The following is a 14991-nucleotide window of genomic DNA, read 5'->3' as shown; positions in this document are numbered from 1 at the left end:
GTAGTGGGCCTTTAAAATTAAAAACGAGATCGATAATTTTGTAGAGTCGCAAAAGTTATTAACTTACCGTTGATATTATACTCATCATCATCTTCTGAAAAATTTGATTAAAATAAATTAAATGTTAATTTTTCATAACGTGGGTCGTCTTATGTTTCCCGCCGTCGTCCTAAATACCGCGCGGTAGTTGAGTATCACTGCGCCAGACGGCAAAGCAGCGAAATGAATCTGCACAGCTATCATATATTACACAGGAAATCTTGCATATGTTTGGTGTTGTCACCTCATCTTATGCCATCGACATGTATTTTCTTATGGAAATTTTGCTCCGGAAAGGTAGTTGGTCTCTAAGTATAGGAAAAACCTCGAAAACTGTGGAATAGTCAAGATAATGAATTGTTCGAGCTATTCATTATTTTGACTATTCCACAGTTTGAGGTGTTTCTCATACTTAAAACATGGCACAGAATGTCTCTGGTACTTTCCACTATTACACTGGGTATTGTTTAACTATTCCACAGCTCCAGGTAAACCCCAACTACAAACTTGAGACCTATTCATGATTTATTTCATTACCTCACTTGGAAAACAAGAATCATGATTTTTTTAAAGCTTGTAATTTATGGACGTTTCAGTGTGAGTACCAATTTAATGGTACTCACATTAAAACATTTACTCTGTTTAGTTTTCACTGTTCAACATGGGTCCCATAAATATGTAGCTCTGTATCCAGATTTAACACAGTAGTGATGATATTTGGATATGAATTTGAAGTGATTTGGGCAAATATCTTTTCCCATGCAGCATAGGCATTAGAGGGAGCTAATCAAAATTTAGAGAGAGAGAGAGAGAGAGAGAGAGAGAGAGAGAGAGAGAGAGAGAGAGAGAGGGAAAGAAAAAAAATCAACAAAATATTCCCTAAGATTTCGGATCATTATACTACCGGTATACATATACACACAAAAAGTGAAAACATGTATCAGAAGAGTGTTTTTTTTAAGTATTCCTTCGGAATTATTATCTTCATGAAAGGTATTGGGATGTTAAGTTTTAAAGATGCCATTTTTATGGAATATGAAGTGATTTTGATATACGAAATATGGAAAATTTTGGCAGAGAATTCAGCATTTGTCTCATTGAATTTAATCTTAATTTTCTCTCTTCTGGATTTGTTTTAGTGAATTCTTTTCTGGTTTATGGATACAGTGGCTGTGAAAGAAATGATGAAATATATTTTGGAATGAAGTGATGGAAATTGTATATATCCGTCGGTATTATGAAAATACATCACGACAACTTTGACAAGTACATGGGTTAATCTTTAATCCATTTCTCCATGTATTTAATAAATGAAGATGTATTTCAGACTACATGCTAGGCCATGTTCACCAGTCTCTACATTTACCTTCAACTTTGGAATACACTCGTAGTTACCTTTTCCTGTGGAATAGCTCAGGTGATAATGGTAGACTTTGCACCGACTATACCTCAAGCTGTAACAGTAAATGACATCCCATTCATGTTTTAAACAGGGAATCTTCATCTGCTAGATCTAGATTAAGCTTATTCACGTCAGTGCATGTTATAGGTGTTCAAGTATATTACTAATTATAACCCAACCAATTAACTAAAACCCATAATAAGCCCGGCTCTGGTCTATAGGAGAAATCGTTAATTTCTAACTTAGCACAGAAATCACTTGATCAAAAACAGTAGCATGAATCTCGTTGGATGTTACGGATGGATGTTTGGTCTGCTTTATGCTGGTAAGATTTTTTTTCTTTTCTAGATTTAAGACAATGAAAGTCAGGCCACGTGCTCCAGTTTAGCAGTATAAGAAAATATACCCGATATAACGAACACGGCTTGGACGATCTTTCAAAACACGCACCTCGCATAACAGCATAACATGTCTTTTTGCCCCCCATTTTCGCCTACTCAAATGTGAAAAAGAGTCCTCCTGTACATATTTCGTACTTCATTCTAGAAAATTTTCCGATCCGCTGCGCATTTCCTAAAACGTTCAAGCACATAATGTCAAACCTTAAATAGTAAAAATTCAATACACACGAACTAGACTAAAAATGTCCATCAAGGGATTCTATGTACTATTTAAAAAAATGTCTCTTAAAAGATCAATTTGTTTATGTCTTAGCGAGAAAATTAATTCATTTTTTTATATTACACAACCATGTGCCGATGGTGTGAAGCCGGTGTATTCAGATCGAGTAGGGTTGCATAATGTTATGACGACACAATTATCATTTCTAAATACAGGTAGCTTTAAATCGAAAAATTACCATGCTTTATAATCATTATATACATCGTAAAAATCATCTCAGCCATTCTAAATCGTAATTTTTTTCCCCGGGGGAGACCTCCGGACCCCTAACACCAAATTCTCGCGCCTTTGGGTGCTCGCAAGTTCATCAAAATGCATCGTAAAACACATCTAAGCTATTCTAAATCGTAAATTTTTTTTCGGGGGAAGCCCCAGACCCCTAAAACACCAAAATAACACGCCTTCGGCGCTAACACGCTAATTTGGCCAATTTGCTTATTCATTAATTTCCTTTTAGCGACACTGGCCCACTGTCTATAAATGTGTACAAGCAATAAATTTAATGATATTTGAAAAATGTACATAAAGCATATATGATTGGGAGTTGGAATGAATTTCCTCCTGTACATGTAGGTGCGGCGGGGGGGGGGGGGGGGGTACAAAATATTGAGGACCTTCCCCCCCCCCCCCCCCCATGACGTTTCATCTTTCTACGCCACTGTTATAGTTCAATAGTCGATGTACTGGCAAATTATTATACATATATTTAGCTTTCAAAGACCTTCATTGATGGCATCCACGATACTCAAGGGGTTACTATCACTGACGTTTAATCCACACCTGGACTATCTCTTACTAAAACTGGAGGCAACAGAAAAGAACAGAGCCGTATAACAGAACACTGTGGTTGACTGTGTGGCTTTGAAGTGGGCGTCGCTCTCTTTGTAGTCTTCAAAGAACATTGACGCAGGCCTGTGATTGATTCAGATTTGTTCCCCTGAGCTGTTTCCAATGAAATAGTCAATGGGTGGATATAACGAATGGAGTATCGAGGATGTAGTTCGCGCTTCGAATGGACCATAGACAAATAATCATTGTTTGTGGTTTTATTTCGACTGATAGGATTTTTTTTATACTAACAACGACGGACATATCAGACTGAACCGACAATATCACATCTTTTACCAATTAAGACGTTTAGAAATAAGCAGATGGTCGAAAGTTAAACGGGCTGAATATGGGACTAAATATGGCTGTAGGAAGACAAAGAAAAATAGTCAAACATGAACGCGTGTTTGTGCCTAGCGAGTTTTAACTTAAACGAAATAAGTATAATTTGTCTATTTCTGGGAAAATAATTGATGCTTTACGAAAGTTTTCTGAAGAAACTTAAGAATATTTGGACATTTTTGGGTCATATATAAAAAGCAATCCTGACCCACTAATTTCAACTTGGGCTTTTATAAGATATTCAACCATAATTCGTCACCTATTGAATAATAAATCTTTTGCTATATTTGTCTTTCAAGACGCAACGGTGGAATGAACAAACACTCACCAATTCACCTATGTCATTGGTTTCGTACAACAATAAAACTTGCGTCTATATGTAAATAAATTAAAGGCATGGCCGATGGTGCGTAAACTGGTCCTTAATTGGACATTAACTACAAAATTATTCGTGCGTGTTTGTCCCAGATTTCCTTTTGTGTCAAAACGATGATGTGTGACACTAAACGGTGGACATAAATACTAGGTCACATTAATCCAAAGGTCACTATAACTGTCATAGCAAAACTGAAGGCTCTGTGCGCGACAACAGATTGGCAGTTAGTTTGTTTCTTTAATGTACATCAAAAGAATTGAATAACAGTACACTGTACAGTATGGCTTTGAATTTGGCGTCCAGAATATCCTAATCTCTGTAATCATCAAAGGAAATCTCTACAGACTTGTAATTGGTCAGTTTTTTCTTCCCCGGAGTGCCTTTTCTATGGGTAAATATTCGTAACGACATTGATAGTAACCCATGGAGTATCGAGGATGTTGTTTCACCAACTAAGGTCAAAAAATATATATATGTCTGTTAAAGTGAATAGTCGGGCAAAGAAAACCAGTCTAAATGCGTTCATTGACCTTACAAGAGTTCTCACATATTAATACGACGGTCAAGTTCTGTTTAGTTTCCCAGTTTTGACCATTAAAGTAAAGAAAAGTTGAAAGCATTGAAAGCGAGGCTGCGTGGAAATGTAACCACGGACATAGTCAGCCGGGAGGACGTTTTAGGATTACTATACTTTAAATTAATTTCTTCGTTATCACACAGATTTTGACGAGAGATTTTTATTTTTCTATTTCATAAGAAATTATACTGGATACAATACACCAGTTTAACCGACTTTAGCCATCCTTGCCCGACTGTTCACTTTAAGGGTTACATTGGCAAAAAATAGGGTCGGTAGGTCGGGAGGATTTTGTTGCTGTTTTTTTAATGTCTTTCACTATAAAATAATGGCCTGAACCGGAGTGTGAGATAGAAATCTCAACTTTTTACTTATTTTTTTTTTCGTAGAAAAGTCGAAAGAATAGGGTCTGGGGCACAATATTAGGGTCGGTCGGGTAACCCTAAACAGACATATTATTTTTTTGGCCTAATGCATATCCTCACTATTTTTTCACATTTATTTATACAAAATAATATAAGCTACATTTTCTTCATACTAGAACAAATATACGTACCTGCTATACTGAACAAAATGGTACTTGCGAGTCCTAACTAGTATGTTACCAAATATCAATCACAGGGGTCTGATGATTATTTACAGTTTATATCAATATGGATCGATCAGAGTGCCCATACACCACTTTCAGTCATTTTAGGGGGTCTAGATAAAACAAGAGGCCCATGGGCCTTAACGGTCATCTGACTATTGGCACAATACAACGTAGTCATTTAAAAATTTTAGCCTATTTGAAACCTGTGACTTTGAATGAAGGTCAAGGTCATTCATTCGAACAAACTTGGTAGTCCTTCATTCCAGCATGTCAATGGCCCAATAGCAGGTCTCCAGGCCTCTTAGTTATTCACAAGAAGTCGTTAACAAATTTTAAGCCTATTTGACCCCTGTGACCTTGAATGATGATCAAGATCATTCATTTGAACAAACTTGGTAGCACTTCATCCCAGCATGCCGCAGGCCGAATATGAGTACCCTGGGCCTTTTGGTTCTTGAGAAGAAGTCGTTTAAAGACTTTAGCCTTTTTGACCCTGTGACCTTGAATGAAGATCAAGGTCATTCATTTGAACAAACTTGTTGGCCCTTCATCCGAGCATGCCGCAGGCCCAATATGAGTACCCTGGACCTTTTGGTTCTTGAGAAGAAGTCGTTTTAAAATTGAAGTCTATTTGGCCCCTGTGACCTTGAATGAAGGTCAAGGTCATTTATTTGAACAAACTTGGTAGCCCTTTATCCCAGCATGCAGCAGGCCCAATATGAGTACCCTAGGCCTTTTGGTTCTTGAGAAGAAGTCGTTTAAAGATTTTAACCTTTTTGAACAAACTTGTTGGCCCTTCATCCGAGCATGCCGCAGGCCCAATATGAGTACCCTGGACCTTTTGGTTCTTGAGAAGAAGTCGTTTTAAAATTGAAGTCTATTTGGCCCCTGTGACCTTGAATGAAGGTCAAGGTCATTTATTTGAACAAACTTGGTAGCCCTTTATCCCAGCATGCAGCAGGCTCAATATGAGTACCCTAGGCCTTTCGGTTATTGAGAAGAAGTCGTTTGAATGAAATTTTACATACGTCGCACGACGCACGGCGCGCGACGACGGATTATGCATGATGACAATAGGTCATCCTGACCGTTCGGGCCAGATGACCTAAAACGTCTAAAACGGTCTATGGGCATTGATATAAAAGCACACTATGAGTAAATAATATGAAATTTATTTTGAACTCCACAATTAGTAATGGGCACCAATTGATTGCACAGGGTTCTGAAAAGTTAAAGTTTAACGATTATTGATATAGACCCACCATATTACATCTAAAAATGATCTATGGGTACTCTGGTGGGTCCATAATTATATAAATTGTAACTAATTTTATATCCATGTACATATTTGCATCCGTATCTATCTGCCTACTTGCACTAAAACTCTAGAACTTATCAGTTAGGGACGTACAATATGTAATTAAAAAAGGACCGACACATTATCAACATGAGTCACAACAAAGTTTAAAGATTCGAGCATAAACGATAGTCATAATTTGAACAATAACTGATGTTATCGTGTATATATGTGCCTAATTAACACAAAAACGAATAAAAAATATTTTCTTTTGCTTTTTGTACATGCACAATCACAGGGACCTCGCACAATTTTTTACCAACAGTATATGTATATGTACTGTTGGTAAAAAAATCGTGCCAGGTCCCTGTGTGTTATCCAGGCAGCCGGGCTGAAGGATTTTATCTTCTGTTTCTGTTATAAATTATACATTAATGACTACAGGAGAGTTTTAAGGTCGATCCGGCGGGTAATTTTTCTGTCTCTCTTTGCAATGTTCTTATACATGTGTTGTGTTTCTAGTCACTAGTCTCTTCACTGGGGCGAATTCAAAGATATGGCAAAAACATACAGCTACCTACCCCTTCGAGATGATTGGTCAAATATCACAGACTCATGACGTCATTTCAAGAGGTCACTGCGCCATACTTTGTGAAACAGACGAGATGTGTGGCATGTTTGAATTTGTAGACGACACTAGAAAGTGTAGAGTGTTCACGGGATTCCAACAGCAGAATGGCTCAGACAAATTCCCATACGGTCCACGCACAGTATACAAAACCAAAGTGTCAGGCACGTATACTTCATTTTAATTCAAACATTGTTTTTATTATAGTTCCTCTTCAAAGATTTATCCAAAATACGTATTTTAAAAATTAGTCTTGACAATGTATCTCAAATATACTGTAAATATGATTCATGACACTTTAATTAAGATATTGTTGTTGTCGTGTACTCATTAGGACGTATACTTATAAATCCTCGGAATGCATACTGTTACAATGTGCTATATTAAACCAGCTTATTTCGCGTACGAATACATTTTGCGTGGAGGTGGACATCGTTCAAATTAATTGCCGCAAATAGGTGTCTAGCTTATTTGTACAGTTAAACCATATAACACCAGTTTGCGAAACGAAATCGTCGTTAAAGCGTCGTTAGGGATAAAAACGCGAAGTAGTGGATGGTATGGAGTTGAATGACGAAAAAAGAAAATCAGAATTAAGATTATCACACTTTTCAATATGGACATTAAAAGTGATCAGTTGATCATTCTTGATAGAGGTTCTTTTTATCAGTACTGTAAATCAACCGACATACTAATTATATATCGCAATTAAAGGGCCACTACCTTTCCGAAACGGCTTTTAAATTTTCAAATGGGAATGTAAAAGGAAATTGATCATTTTATAGAGTCACAAAATTTACTTTCTGTTTATACTACGCTTTCAATCACCTTCTTAACAATTTCATTTGAATAAATAATAGCATTTTTATAACGCAGGTCGTGTCTGTTTCCCGCCGTCGTCCTAATTACCGCGCGTCGGTTGATTATCACTGCGCCAGACGGCAAAACAGCGACATGAATATTCACTGTTAAAGGGACATGAACCTAAATAAACCATGTAAATTTGAGTAAAATACATATTTAAGACATGTCAGATACCATACTAAGTAATATATATCAGTTATTGTGCAAATGTGTCAAATAAAATAATTATAATGGGAATTCCATCTTTCTGTATTTTGAACCGGCCCGGTCGAATTTTGTAACGATAGAATAGTAGTGTTGAACTTTAGTGACGTCCCACAATTGCACTGCACAAATTAAGTCAAAAACGTGGATGGAGCGAACACAAACGAATTCCGATAGAAAACAGTGTACGTCAAGAGTCAGTAATGTGCGCGATTGGGAAAGTAGGTAAATATAAATGGATCGCTAAAATGCAAGAGACGGGAGCAACTCCTATGTGAAATAAGTCAGGAACCTCCCTTCGCGATGCCCTGTCGAATGAAAAGTCTCGTTTGACTTTTTACTTAACATTCTTACGCTAAATACAAATAGTTTTATAACATATATATGGCTTATATTCATTTATCTTCATTTGTCAACCATCGTAAATTAGAAAATACATGTAATCTGAAAACTAATATTCCTTGTCATGTCAGTAAGTTCATTATAACCTCGCTTTCGGTCAGCTTTCGTTTTGTGTTCCAAAAATAGAATGTGACGGTCTATTTTTATCATTTTTGGGGTAGGTATTCCCCCACGTTTACCTGTCGTTTTAGATAAACCAATCATTGTAATAAAATATTCTCCATGTCCCTTTAACATAGTTTACGTAGGGAATACTGCATTTGGTTGGTGTTATAAGTTCCTCTTAGACCATTAATATATATTTTCGTATATAATTATTGTTTTTAAGAAAATTTTAATTTTTGTTTCGCAAAGGTAATGGGCCGGTTTTACCATACCCTTCTATAATACATTGTCGTAACTTATTTAGTTTTGCGATTTCAATTTGCTTGCAAATTACGCGAAATTTAACTGAATGCAAAACTCACTTCGGTTAACAGTATCAAATTTGTTGTTTGTAACGTCCAGACACAGGCGTTTGACTCTATAGACATTTATCTATATATATGTGTGTGTGAGTGTGTGTAATACTGTGCCACAGTATTACATATATATATATAGAAAAATGTCAATAGAGCCAAACGCCTGTGGTCCAGATGTGTTTTAACGGGGACATTAAAAGGGTTAAATTGACAAAATCGTTACTACTTTGCATTTTCATGCTCGATATCGTTTCTTTCCCATCAATGCAATCTGTTTTTCGATCTGAATTGTAGGATGTTCAGCAAGTGGCTACAGACAGCTCAGCGGCGGATTATTGTGTTTCAAAGTTTTCATGACTCGGCGTACTTGGGATGACGCGTTTGCCTCATGTGAACAAGATGGTGGCAGGCTGATTGTGTTTAAATCACCACAAGAAAAAGAAAATTTCAGAACAACTGTTGAAGGTGTGTTTTAGTTTTGTTTGATATAAGTTTGCTTTACGTCAACAGCTTCTAAGATGCTTTTCCTCCCACAGGGACCTGGCACGATTTTTTAACCAACAGTATACATATATATTCATATATTCATATAATTATTGTTTTTATTGTTTTTTATAGTATCATATAAAAAAAATAAAACTCAACGACCTTCCTCTAGCACTTTCGCCATTTCATGATAGCTCTTCAAGAACGTTTATTTTTCAAAGAACAATTTAATGACGTCACAAGGTACACACGATTAACAATAATATGAAGTTGCGCCATTTTCTATTATGGCCTATTGAGAGGTGGTTTTAATATTTTTGTAAGATTTTCTTTGTTTTCCAACAAAACTGTGTCTGAAAGAATGTTATTGAAATTGAAGCATCAAATTATCTTCCTGTGGCATCTATGGTCTATATAGATGCCAGAGCTTTGCAGACCATCTTCATAATGCGCGCTACCGCATTATGAGGTGATTGGACCATAGATAGCATAGGGAGATAGTTCAATGCTTATATATCACATTATCAACTCATGTTATGGTCTCTGCATTAACATTGTTTAAGCTAGATCAGGAAAACCGTTTATCAACGACGATTTAATCCACAAGATGGAACAGCCATGTTGACGGTGATCAGATGACGTCACCACGTCAACATTAGTGACGTTTTGGGTGTCAGTTATACCGTCATATACTCCACTTTGCCTTGGTTAGTTTATATAGTAAAAGTGACAAGTAAATGTAAATATAAAGGTATAATGATAAATTGATCACATGCACATGCAATCATGTATATGCTTATTGACATTCAAATTACGTAGAGAATCCGTTTTTGTTTGTTGCCTATGAACAGTCCTACGTGTTTTAAGTTCATAACTAGTTTGGCCGATGTAAAAATCACCACAACGAGAACAAATTATAGCATATATGACACACTTCGATTTACAATTCATGTTTGCTTTTACAGTAAAATGCAAGCCATTTTCAACACATATGTACTACATTCAATAATAATTGGACATGTACCGCATCAAGGTGTCTTACATTCGACACCACGGGGTCAGCATTAGAGTTATTGAACCTGGAATTTGTTAACATTTGTTTTAAATTTTTAGGTTGTCTTCTACTCTGCAAAATAGTATGGTTTACAAAAATCTTTCTCATACAATCACTACTTTGCATTAACTCATTACATTTATTTTTCATCACAGGAAATATATTGAAATTTCTTGGGTTGAAAGTAGAAACAAAAGTAATCAAATCCGTACTTCATGTTCATGTATACGGGATTTAAAAGATCCATTTTCAATCATTGCCTTTCTAATACCATGCTCTATTACCTAAACAGGATAACATTGAGCCTTAAGATATTGTTATAACTGACCAAGTCTAATATCTTGTATTTCTTCTCACTAACAATTGTAATATCATATAAATGTATATGAATACTGTTGGTTAAAAAATCGTGCCAGGTCCCTGGGTTTCCTCCGTGTTGGGTGTGTCTAATATTATTCTGATCCACATGCGTTTGGCTCTATAGACATTTCTCTATCTCTATATATATGTGTGTAATACTGCGTCGACACAGTATAACATATATATTAGACAGAAAACTGTCTATATAGCCAAACGTCTGTGTGTGATCTATCAGAGTTACTTCCCTTCGTTTGATTCCGTTACTACTCTCACAGAGAGAGAGAGAGAGAGAGACGTGGCTTTAGAGCCAAACGCCTGTGCTACATTCTTCTTTTCACTCCGGGACCGCCAGCTGTCAGCAGTGACAGAATGAAGCGAAGGGAAGTAACTCTGTTATTCATAGCACTACGTTTAAGGAACGACAACTCTTGGGTAAAAAGTATCCATGACCTTCTGTAAGCAAATTTATTTTCACGTGTTATTTAAACGGACAATTCACTCAGGCTAATTATTTTACATAACCAAGAAGCAAAATATGGCATAAATGTATTGCTCTTCATTTCTTATGAAACATACAACATAAAATATTGGCAAATTCCACGTCATTATTTAGTATTTTAATTGATACCGTTGTAATTACAAATCGTTGATCAATATACGATTAAGCAGGTACAATATTAACTCTGTACCCATACCAGAGTCAAAGTCACGCACGTTAAACAAATGAACTACATAACCACTGAGGAGGTAATAAAATGATTTTTAGGCAAGACAATTCACCTAGTAAGGTAAACCGCTACTGTCAGAGCGATTTGAACAGTTCTATTCAAAAGCGTCATTGCTCTACGTGCAAGGGACAGGGTTCGGCATACAAGATGTTCGACCACAACGTGTAATGGCGGACAGCGAGCGAGTTTGAACATTTCACACACTTGTTACCGTGGGCTTTTCAGGCATATCACAGTAAAACTGACTGATCTTATTTCCATTAGAACTGTTTTCTTCCGATATATGTACAAATTTTAATGTTCTCTTAGACTGAATTGTCCCTTTAATATTAAATATCGAGGTATTCACTAAAAAAAAGAAAGAAAATCGAGAAAAGACAATTGATGTGGAGCTCTGTCACAAACAGGCGAAAATAAATTAACTTATAGAAGTACAATGTAGTTAGAATCGAAATCGCTAATTAATAAGCCACGAAAATGAATAATATACAATACTTACAAAATGACTAATAAGCACTATCGGTGGTACAGTAGTAGTTAGGACAGCTATGTTAAACGTTACACTTACATCTGATCTAATGCTGTATCATCTTCCTGGCATCCCTGTATTTCATTGTATGATTAATGTCATTGATTTAGATGTTTGTATGTCTTAGTCTTGATCCGATGACTGAAAAAATACAGTAATTAAAATGACGATAAAAGAAGGCGCGTTCGTTACGGCCTTAAAAGTCACTACAGTAAAAAACCCTTTTTTCATATATGTAGAAAATTTATTTTAATCAACTTAATCAGAAATTTTTGTAATTTTAGATGTTTCAAGTAATATATAAGGCCTAATTGTTGATTACAGTATTCTAATTTGATCTATCAGAGTTTTTCCCCTTTGTTTCAATTTGTCAGTACTGATGGAGCGATACAAAGGGAAGTAATTCTTCAAAGATCAGAATGATAAAGACAGTGATAGTAACCCTTAAAGTACCAAGGGTAATCAATATGGTCAAGATTTGATGACGAAATTTTTCTTTTTGTTTTTGGACAGGCACCGAGGATAAGTTACTTCCTGTGTGGGGTAGGGCTGTTCCTGTATCAGTCACTATTTGTCAATATTTTATGTTATATGTTTCATAAGAAATATAGAACAATACATTTATGCCATGATAAGCCTGAATGAATTATCCCTTTAAAGGCCCACTACCTTTTCGAAACAGTTTTGATTTTTTAAAATGCCTATGGGAGTGTAAAACGAGATTGATAATTTTGTGTAGTCGCGAAAGTAATTAGCTTACCGTTAATACTACACTTATCATCACCTTCTGAACAACTTAATGTTTTATGGAAATAAATAAATTGTTACTTTTCATAACGCGGGTCGTCTTATGTTTCCCGCCGTCGTCATAATCACCATGCGTTAGTTGTCTATCACTGCGCCAGACGACCAAACTGCGAAATGAATCTTCACTGTTAACGAGTTTTGGTTTTATTAGTTAAACGTCCTATGAACAGCCAGGGTCATGTAATATAAGGACGTGCCAGGTTTATTGGTGGCGAAAAGCCTTAGTACCGGAGAAAAAACACCGATCAGCGGCCATAACCTGGCAACTGTCCCATATGGAATTCGAACTCGCGACCCACAGGTGGAGGTCCTGTGGTATTGTGTTGAGACATATTAACCACTCGGCCACCGTGGCCCCACTCACTGTTAATAAAGATTACATATAGTAAATCTTGCATTTGTACCTCATCTTTGTTAAGGAAATGAATTGTGCCTTTAAAAGCTCTGAATGACCAAAATATTATCGGAAGCGAACATAAATTGCTTTACAGGTTATACTATATTTAATATATTTATCGAATATATTCAATTTCAGAACTATCTGGTAAATACTATTTATGGGTCGGTTTGACGGACCAGAAGTCGGAGGGTGAGTGGGAATTTATCGACGGGACTCACTTTAACCAGTCGATGTGGCCATCGAGATTCGACAGCGTCTGTAAGGACTATGAAGATTATCCCGCGGACAATGACTGTGCCTCTCTATCTACGTACACAGGATTTATGCAAGACTGTAACTGTAATAAACTGAGAAATTATATTTGTGAAATCCCCTAAGCAATCGCAATATTTCGGACACATTTCTAGACTGGATTACCTGCCTTAGTACCAATGATTTCCGCTAGGTGCGCTCATAGATACTAAGCAGGCTAACGGAGAGTAGGGTGTCTAAAGCCATTTTCGGTAATCTTGGGGAATACAATCTACAGTCATTTAGATTATCCTGAACAGAACACGGATATAAGGTTTATGAATCATCAAAAATTGCGATCTGGACAAGACATTTTCCAACAATATGTTGTTTCTTATATTGTTTTTTTTTTCATCAGTAAATGAACACATTATGTATACTGGCAAGCGACCAGTTCTCGCCCAGTACCAATTCTCGCCATCGCATATGTACTTGTATGATCACAGACGCCGTTTAGAAACATTTTTTTGTAGAAATTAGCACGGTAGTGTCTTCTATCAGAAGAAGGCTTTATTGACTAGATTTGAGTGGAAATCGTACAGATACAGATGCGATGGCGAGAATTGGTACTGGGCGAGAACTGGTCGCCTGCCAGTAAAAACTAAGTTTACCAAACGGCAACCTCGATATTCCAGGGGTTACTATCACTTTCGAGATATCCATCCTTGGTATATGTCATAGCAAATCTGAAGGTTCTGTGCAGGTTGGGTGCACTGTTGTGTATCAAAAGAATCGAATAACGGTGTACTGTGGTTGACCTTCAACGGAAGTCCATGATGGCCTGTGATTATTCAGTAAGTTTTCTCCCGAACTTCCTCCAGTGGTGGTTATAACGACTTAGAAGTAATTGCTGGGGTATCGAGGATGAGCAAACGGAAGGAATCCAGGTCGGTAAATCTTTGTTTTGTTCGCATAACTGCAAAATGAAATGATTTTGACATCGAATGGCCCCTTTATTCTTTTAAACGTTTGAGAATCGCGATTAATAATCCGCGGGCATTCGTATCAACACCGGGTTCCTCCCGAAATAACAACATAGCGACAAACACAAACCGAAAGCGCAATCCATGATTCATCTATAATCCGGCATATTCCAGTGGGTTGTCTGGAGACGACCGCGTTAACACCGACATTATTACATAAAGCTTCTCTCATACATTCAAGGATGAGGCGCCGGATCACCACGGATTGGGAATTTTGATCATCCGGGAACATCCGGCGTTCCAGCGCACTATAGGAAATTTCAGAAAAGATGGCGTGACGTCACAGAAAGTTTACATTCGGGTCCTCAAAGGTACAAACACAGTATGGCGACTAATAAAAACAAGAACAGATATGTACATCCCAGCTATACAATGGATACTTTGACAAAAGTATACACATTCATACTTGCAATTTCCGATTTTATAATTGTTTTTTATTGTTTCAGAGGTTACAGACATTTATATCTTTATATTTACAATGATTTAGTGTCGAAGTCAGCTTGCGAAGCGGTGTCGGGCCGTCACAGTACCCGTTTTTTCTTCACAGGTTGAAATCCATGTTGTGAAAAAGTTATGAATAGATAATTGATTTTATTGTGTAATGTTTCTGTTACACATGAAAAAGCTGTTCACAACACTATTAACTATAACGAAATGTGA

The 14991-nt window shown here is 36.6% G+C and overlaps 1 protein-coding gene across 1 annotated transcript; it reads left to right on the top strand.

Annotated features, from left to right (window-relative positions):
- The first annotated feature begins 6661 nt into the window (after window positions 1-6661).
- LOC138329853 (snaclec bothrojaracin subunit beta-like) lies at window positions 6662-13664 on the top strand. The gene is made up of 3 exons (XM_069277143.1): window positions 6662-6926; window positions 8988-9158; window positions 13193-13664. Exons 1-3 carry the CDS (start codon window positions 6725-6727, stop codon window positions 13432-13434), a joined length of 615 nt encoding a protein of 204 aa, XP_069133244.1. The 5' UTR covers window positions 6662-6724; the 3' UTR covers window positions 13435-13664.
- Window positions 13665-14991: the final 1327 nt, after the last annotated feature.

The sequence above is a fragment of the Argopecten irradians genome, chromosome 8 (genome assembly GCF_041381155.1).
Source record: "Argopecten irradians isolate NY chromosome 8, Ai_NY, whole genome shotgun sequence".
Lineage (NCBI taxonomy): Eukaryota > Metazoa > Mollusca > Bivalvia > Pectinida > Pectinidae > Argopecten > Argopecten irradians.
The sequence above is the reverse complement of the archived record's forward strand: the minus strand, read 5'-3'. Positions and strand labels throughout refer to the sequence as shown.